Source organism: Bufo gargarizans, unplaced genomic scaffold, assembly GCF_014858855.1.
Source record: "Bufo gargarizans isolate SCDJY-AF-19 unplaced genomic scaffold, ASM1485885v1 original_scaffold_1387_pilon, whole genome shotgun sequence".
Lineage (NCBI taxonomy): Eukaryota > Metazoa > Chordata > Amphibia > Anura > Bufonidae > Bufo > Bufo gargarizans.
This window is the reverse complement of record NW_025334333.1, coordinates 51856-60457: the sequence shown is the minus strand read 5'-3', so window position 1 is coordinate 60457 and position 8602 is coordinate 51856. Positions and strand designations below refer to the sequence as shown.

Here is an 8602-nt window from a genome sequence, read left to right as displayed (position 1 = left end):
AGGTTCTTGTAAATGACTCAGGCACATGGTTTGGGCATGTTTGTCAGAAACAAAGCTAAGGGACATGGCTCAGATACCAAACGTGGGCACAAAACTCTGGTTCAAGGCCGACTCAGGTACACAGCTCAACATTTGTATACATATCTTGGGATTGCAATAACCTACAATATAAAAGCTGTCTTAAAATGCTCCTATTGATTACATCATTTATACTTCGCTTATGACAGCATGTAAAATCTACTAGCTTATGGTAAGTGGCTACTGCATTGTATGTGCTGGAGCATACGCTCAAATACACGCATAGGGATGCCGGGTATGCTGTGGACTAAGTGCCACTCTACAGTAATGACAGTTCCTAGATGTCAGCTGGTCGGAATTCTCCGATCTGCAGTGATCATCTAGCAGATGTACACATAGGATGTAGCATACACTACAGTCACTATACCCGTTCCTCTCGGGACTGGTCACAGAGCTCTCACAAGCCTCAACCTGCTCACCTGAGCCAGGCCCTAGGTGTGTTATCCAATGATCACTTCCTTTCTTATACACATACTCCACTCACGAGACAGTGCCCTATGCAAGAAGCAGAAGGCCCACTGAACCAGAGATAGGATTGTTCCCTAGATGAGGAGTATGATAGAAGGGTCTTCTAGACATCATATGGCAGATATGTGTAGAGTCTGCCATATATTAGGGTTGATTAGTCATAATATTAAAACCACCTAATATCTCCCAATCTCTGACCCATCATGAATTCCACCTTACCTCCATGGCGTCCTGTGGAATCCAGCACATTAGCAGCAGATCCTGTAAGTCCAGTCCATTGCTGGGCGCTGCCTCCATGGATGCCACAGAAGACAATCGGATTGAGATCTGAGCATCTGGAACAAGCCACCAGATTGATAAGTCATGTTCCTCATTCCTGCACAGTCCGGGGCGTTATCCTGCTGAAAAAGGAGACTGTCACTAGGGGGCACCGCTGCCATTAAGATGCTATTTTTGTGTAGAATAATATTCTCCAAGTACTGTGACTAAATAATCATCCTGAATTGTGGGGGTCCACACTGATCTCAAGAACCTGGATACCGAGTCCCCCATGTATGAATAGAGCACTGCTTCTTGGTAACAGGCGAGTATTGTGCTTGTCTACCGCCAGCAGTCTCAGACTTTGAATGGAGCAGTGGCGCACGTTAGTGATCAATGGGGATCTCAGTGATGGAGCCTCCACCAATCAGACACATCACCAATCCTGGAGTAACCCCTTCAAATAGTTCTGACATAAAGTGTTTAAAGTATGACGGCCAATGTTCAGATCACACCCTTACCCTGTGCCTAGAAGCAGAGCGGACAATATAGTAAATCTGTATCTTACCCTAAAACACAACCTAAGTCCGGTGAGAGTGCCTACATCTATTATGTCATATGTGTTAGGGGTCTACAGGAAACGTGGTACAAACAGTATAAGCAGGCAGATACTCCTGACCAATAAACAGTCCTCGCCAATGATAGCGGTGGCAATCCACAAGCACCATACTCATAACTAGCACCAGGTGTGGTGGGTCTTTTGTGCATTATTTATTACTTTCATGCTCCTTTCCCGGTCAGATTAAGTCAATAAACGGTGACCCGGAGGACTGATGCCCTTAAGATGGTCCAGGACATTTTCCCTTAAAGGGGTTATTGAAAATATTTTAAAATCAGTCTATGAGCATAATAAAGAAAACTGTACCACCACTTCAGCGTTGCCTGCTGGTTGCTGCTGTCCAAAAGTGATAACGTTAATCGCTGCTCTCGTGGGCATGTGTGCATAAATTACCTGCGACCATCATACATACTGGGAACACCCCACAAGATGTTCTGGAGATGCTATGACCCAGTGATACAGACCCCATTTTGGCCCTTGTCAGGGTTGTTTTCCTGCTTCCAACACATCAACACTGATAACTGACCGTTCGCTTGCTGCTTAATATATCCCGTCCCCCGAGAGGCATCAAAGTCACCAGGTAAATCAATGTCATTCACCTGTTTTAATGTTATGGCTGACAGCAGACCGTGGAGCTGCCCATACACCTATCTACTAAAGATGTTCAGGTCTTATTGGCACCCTCCTATTATCAGCGATTTAAAGGCTCTAGACGTTCATGTTCGGCTTACAAGGTTCGGGATTCCGCTACCACGGACCATAACTTATAGCGGAATCCAGAACGGCGTTCTTCGATAACCCGAACAGAAGTTTGCTCATGCCTACTCCGGACACCTTCAGGGGACAATTTATTTTTATGATTGCATGTTACTAATTTTGGGCTAAATATTTTTTTTTTCCAATTGGCCTTTATTAAAAATATTGAGTCACAAAGGGTTAATAAACCTCATCTCTAAACTAGTGAGAGTCATAAACACTTATTATAGGTCAGATCTGCTTACATAAGTGTTTATAAGGTCAGAGATCACAGATAAGGAGCCCTCAGCTTCTGGTCTGACGGAGCAGAGAGAAATTTCAGATCCTGCTAGCAGAGGTCATGTGCAAAAAACCCTAAAAACCTGAAAATATAGGCTAACTATACAACAACTCACAGGGTAAGCGAACAATAATCAACGTGTTTTCCAGCTAACTAGTGGGCCGCCAGTGATTATAAAGGACGGGGGGTGGGAAACAATCACAGAGGGGAAAAAATTCCCTAGTGTAGTCCTGCTAAGTCCTCAGCCCGGGGATGACTCCTAAAGGTAGGGCTTCCCCGTCCCTAACCTGGCTGGCCCTAAAAAAGTCCTAATAGAAAATGAAATAGGGTTTCCCTACTGCCCCAACACGTTTCCCCCACAAGGGTTCATCAGGGGGTCGTGTGGGGGAAAAAAAGGAGGTACAGGGCCCAAAAACACTTATGTTAGATGGATACTCAAGTAGATAACCGACCATAATACATTACATGAACCGGAGATTGGCAAGGATAGTCCATACAAGGGACAGCCCTAGAAATCAAAAGTGGATCCCCCTGATGAGGTCATGATAGATGCACATGTGATGGTCCTCTGCGGCAGGGGGCATCTCAGCTCTGTACAGAGAAAAGACCAATTGAAAAAATAATTTTGTCTCAAAATAAGTACAACGCAAAATAAATGCCCCCAATAGCCTTTAAGTGCACAGACAGTTTAGAGGGAGCTCCCCCTAGTGGCAGCTGCAGTCAGCCAGTTTATCATTTAAATCTATGCTGGGGATTTGGATTTCTGTACCAGAAAAAACTCAGCTGTAAAGCCCTTAAAATGCTATGGAATTGGTCGGCAGACGTGTCTTCAATGGTGTAAAAGTCCAGAAATTCCCTATCAACTGGCAGTACACAGACCATGACATATTCATGTTTACACTGTTGGGGAGATGAAGACGAGCCAAGATCTTCTGTTCCACCCACCCTCTGCGGTGTGTGCAGTACAACGCCAAGCATAGATGATGTGAGGACCTAGAGCTGACCAATGACTAGGAGGTATGAGGACCCAGTGCTGTAGATGGGGGCAGTCATGAGGGGAGAACCATGAACCAGACTCTCCATGTCCCAGTGTAAGAGAAGTAGAGAAGACTATGTGACTGGAGAACATCAGACAAGGGTTAGTAGCAGGGAATGCTGAAGACACAGTAGCACTGGGAGCACATACACTACAGTGGTCAAGATATAGTGGTCTCAGGATACCATACTTACAATGGTCTTTAATGGTCCATAGAAATTTGACTTCAGACCCAGACTTAACCAACCAACACAGCCATTTCTCTAAAACACTTGTATTGACTGTTTACTAGCTCCCCTTTACAGTACAGTGCGGCACTATGTGTCCTCTACTGCCCTCTGTCTATACCAGGATGAGCTGCACCTTTGGAGGTCAGGGGGGGGGGGGCGGCTCCATGGTATTTTTCTGGCACACTGTATACTATACAGGAGGCGGAAGAAGTTCCTATCCTCAACAAAGAAAGTGATTTCCAGCATCTATTCCTGACTCTCATATGTAAAGATGTGTTTTAGTTATCTGCCTATTTTTTTCTTTAACTCTTCATTTTTGCATCTTTGGAACAAATTAGTTGTTTTCCATAGAGTTTAGACTTAGGTTACAAAGCTTTCAACATACAATGGTCGCCCTGAAACTAATTAAAATTGTAACTTGAGTGACCACTGTACTTTGGTTACAGAAGTGAAACTGGTATGTTGGTCTAAGATGGTGCCCATGTCTTCGGTATAAAATGTCATGCTGTATGAGTAGTGATAAACTATGGTTCACCATAGCTTGAGTTATTGATTGGTTTCACTGCTGTCATCGTAGGGTGTTTGGCCGGCATCGTGAGGACAGAGAATGGTGTCACCGCAGTCCTGGGATTAGATGTCTCACTTACATGTTATTACAAAGCCCAGGAACAAGAGAAGGTTACTCAAGTTATCTGGTCCAAAAAAATCATTAATGGTCAGAACATTCAGGTTGCCATCCTAAACACGGAATATGGGGCTCATATCCCTCGTGAATATGAAGGAAGAGTGAAGGAAAATTCTCCATTGAAGCCAGAAGATGGGTCAATAATCCTGAAAAATGTTGTCCAGGCGGATGAAGGCATCTACCAGTGTCGGGTCTACACCTTCCCATCAGGAACCTTTGAGGCTGAAGTGGAGCTAAAAGTGCTTGGTGAGACTTTGTATAGCTGGTGAGGTGGGCACTAATGATGCACCATTTAGTAACCTTTTTCTGGAGCTCACCATGCGTACATTTTATTAAAGAATGGAGATAGCGGTGTAGGTGGGGTACACCTGGGGGTGCACAGAGGTGCCATGAAATGGGATGTCCACATATTATGGTAATACAGGAACTGCTGGTAAGTAATGGCCTGACTGGTGACTGTGGACAACTCCTCCACCTTTCTGTGCATTAGTCTTAATGTTATTTTCCATGGGTGAGGGCTCTAAAGTCATTGTATGAAGAAGTTCCCCCTCTCTACCTGGGTATAAGGACAGTAAATTTACATTATTTTCATACCTGCTTTTTTGTCGTGCTGCTTAGTTCCACCTTTGCCAACGCTGAACCCTGGTGATCCATTGGTAGAGGGAGTGGGCCTGACCCTCGCTGCCTCCTGCACCGCTGAAGGAAGCCCTGCGCCCACCCTGACATGGGAAACCGAAGTGTCCGGGAAAAATATTTCAAACACTTATTCTCATGCTCGATCTGCCTCAGTGACTAGTGAGTTTTACGTTGTTCCAACTCGCAGTATGCACAAAAAGCTACTGACCTGTGTGGTGTCTCACCCTGTGTTCCAGCAGGAGAAAAGGATCACACATGTCCTGGAGGTTGAATGTAAGTAGATACAGGTCTTCCATAAGTGCACATATACCACTGGCTGTTGTACCACATATAACACATGTAGTTTTCTTATAAAACATTCCATGTTCCCTACAGATTTGGCTGATATCACCATTCAAGGTTATGAACATTGGTTTGCTGGAAAAGATGATGCAGCTCTGAGGTGTTTATGTGATGGTTACCCAACACCGAAGTACACATGGGTCAGGTAAACCCTAATAGTATATTTCCGACACACTGGTGTAGGTCTTCCTCCAGATACCTCTGTTCCCCTTCAGACCCCACTGTCCACCTCCAGACCCCACTGTTCCCACCCAGATACCTCTGTTCCCCTTCAGACCCCTCTGTCCCCCTAAACACTCCTCTGTCTACCCCCAGACCCCTCTGTCCCCCTCCAGACCCCTCTGTCCCCCTACAGAGCCCTCTGTCCCCCTCCAGACTGCTGCCCCCTCCCCCCAAAAAAAACCCTCTGTCCCCCTCCAGACCGCTGCCCCCTCCCCCCAAAAAACCCTCTACTCCAGGCACTGCTCATTGCTACAGGAAAAACTGAAAGGGCACATTGAAATCCAAAATGTCTGATACATCTTTCCCCCGAAATCTGTTGTTGGGGAATATTGGGAGGGCTCCCTCTATATCTGATAAGTTTAGACCTTTATCTAATATTTATGGAAAGCTGTAACAAATATAAAGATCGGGAATTTGGATCCCGTTTTATCCACAGTAGTGGCCCGCCTATGATCCACGGATCGGAGAGCTTATTACATTTTTGTATTTATTATGGTCAGCTGTAGTCTAACCCTAGTAAGTTACAGAAGATAACAGATCTATTATCTGCACAAACTGTGGAGACCGCAATAACAGACGGTCGGTCAGGACTTGGTATAGGATGGACAGGCCTTATTGTAGGATCCTCCTGTCGGACTGGTGGACAGGATCTTGTGTAGGCTCTTCATTCTGCTTTTTGACCACTCTGTCTCTCCTCTCCTCTGTCCCTTTTCTTCTTGGTCTCTTCTTTTCTCTCTCTCACCTCTGTGTCTCCTTTGTTCATGTTCTCCTTTCGCTCTCTGTGCATTCTCTACTTTGTCTCTTTTCTCCCGTCTCCTCTGTCCCGTATCTTTTCTTTTCTCTCTCCTCTCTCTCCGTTATCTCTCCTCTCATCTGCCTCTTCTTTCCAGTTTCTCCTTTGTCTCTTTTCTCCTCTGTCTCCTTTCTCCCTTATCTTTTTTCACTCTCTGCTTTGTCTCTTGTCTCCACTCTCCCATATCTCTTTTCTCTCTTTCTCTTCTGTCTCTTCCCTCTACCTTATCTCTCTTCCCTCTCCCCAGTCTCTTATCTCTTTACTCTCTCTTCGGTGTCTTCTTTTCTCTCTCTCCCGTCTGTCTCTCTCTTTCTCTCAATTTTCTCTTTTCCCTCTATTCTCTCTCTTCATTCCTCTATCTCCGTGATCTCTTTTCTCTCTCTTCTGCGTCTTCTTTCATCTGTCTCTTCTCTATCCCTTATCTTTTTTTTTCTTTTTCTGGTTTGTCTTTTCTCCCCTCTGTATCTTCTTTCTCCCTCTCTCTCTTCTCTGTATCTTCTCTTTACTTTCTCTCTTCTTTCCTCAGTCTGTTCTCTCTCCCTTATCTCTTTACTCTCTCTTCTGTCTTCTTTTCTCTCTTTCTCTTCTGTCTCTTCCCTCTACCTTATCTCTCTTCCCTCTCCCCAGTCTCTTCCCTCTCCCCAGTCTCTTATCTCTTTACTCTCTCTTCTGTCTTCTTTTCTCTCTCTCCCGTCTGTCTCTCTCTTTCTCTCAATTTTCTCTTTTCCCTCTATTCTCTCTCTTCATTCCTCTATCTCCGTGATCTCTTTTCTCTCTCTTCTGCGTCTTCGTTCATCTGTCTCTTCTCTATCCCTTATCTTTTTTTTTCTTTTTCTGGTTTGTCTTTTCTCCCCTCTGTATCTTCTTTCTCCCTCTCTCTCTTCTCTGTATCTTCTCTTTACTTTCTCTCTTCTTTCCTCAGTCTGTTCTCTCTCCCTTATCTCTTTACTCTCTCTTCTGTCTTCTTTTCTCTCTCCCGTCTGTCTCTTCTCTCTCCTGTCCAGTCTTCCTTTGTCCCTCTCAGCACACTGCTTCCGACCGTTCACCATGAGTTTAACCTTTCGCCATGCTGCTGTATCTGCACATTTTTACTAAAAATGACGAACTTTTCATACACAAACAAAACAATATTCTTAAAAATGGAAGAAAAGCAAAGAAGAGCAAAACAAAGGGGAAAAGGACCCAATTTCAAAACAAGATGGTGTCTTTAAGCTTGAGCTGTGGCTCCCAGGTTTTGTGTGAGGTCCTTCATGCCCCCAGCCTCTTCTCATGGTCCCGGATGGGGTCACCCGCTATGATCTTACTATATGTATCTGCTGTCAGGTCCAGACAAACCCCTGTTTTCTGTCAAACCAGCAATTCTGTGAGAAAGCCGAGCCTGGAGTTTCTGGCTGGACCAGTTCATGATGATGTCATCAGTCACACCTCTCCATGCGAGCTCCAACCTGTGCCCATGAAGACAAGTTCTGTTACTCCAGGGTAACCCCTTCACTGCCAGTCACCAGGGTTACAGGCCGTGGGGCATCGCCTAGACACTGTGGCGTATCACTATTATTATAGTACAGTGCAATATTCACCTTCAGGGCGTCCTCCTCAGATCAAGCTCTACCTACAGGACATGAGCCCAGGATACTGCTCCATTATGTATCTTTCTATATAAGCAGAGATGTAGCAGAGTTAACCTTGTAATGGGTGTCAGAGCATTGACATACAAGGGTGCAGGGACACCTAGACCAGCGCCATATCATCCAGTATAACATTCCTCCTTTTTATTTCCAGGGTCAATGCTTCTCTCCCAAAAGATGTAAAGATTGAAGGCAACCAGCTAAGATTTACAGGTCCACTCCTCGCAGAAGACGCAGGGGTCTACATCTGTGAGGCCACCAATGGTGTAACCACTAGACAAGCCAGTGTCATGGTTACCGTTACAGGTAGGTCATTCTCCCAAGTGTGTGGGGGGGGGAGGGTATCAGGGGCAAGAGAGCATTATTAAAGATAGGGAGATATGATCATAGGTGGGGGCTATTGTCACCGGGTTAGAGTCAGGTGGAGTCAACTGTGACCTCCTAAGAAACCAGTGGAAGAAGCTGTCCATGAACCTGGGTGCGGTCCGGGTGGAGCCGCAACTTCAAAGAGAGGTTTATAATAGTAAAAACGTCACCGTCTCTCCAAGCGGAGAAGTCAGTTATGTCCCTCCCC

General features: G+C 45.3%; 1 protein-coding gene across 1 annotated transcript in view; it reads left to right on the top strand.

Moving 5' to 3' along the window:
- Positions 1–2711: 2711 nt before the first annotated feature.
- NECTIN4 (nectin cell adhesion molecule 4) overlaps positions 2712–8602 on the top strand; it is a 29598-nt gene continuing 23707 nt past the window's right edge. Inside the window, exons 1-5 of the mRNA XM_044274016.1 lie at positions 2712–2724; positions 4303–4656; positions 5029–5319; positions 5422–5533; positions 8183–8334. Coding sequence (XP_044129951.1) covers positions 2712–2724; positions 4303–4656; positions 5029–5319; positions 5422–5533; positions 8183–8334 — 922 coding nt within the window. The remainder of the gene's footprint in view (positions 2725–4302; positions 4657–5028; positions 5320–5421; positions 5534–8182; positions 8335–8602) is intronic.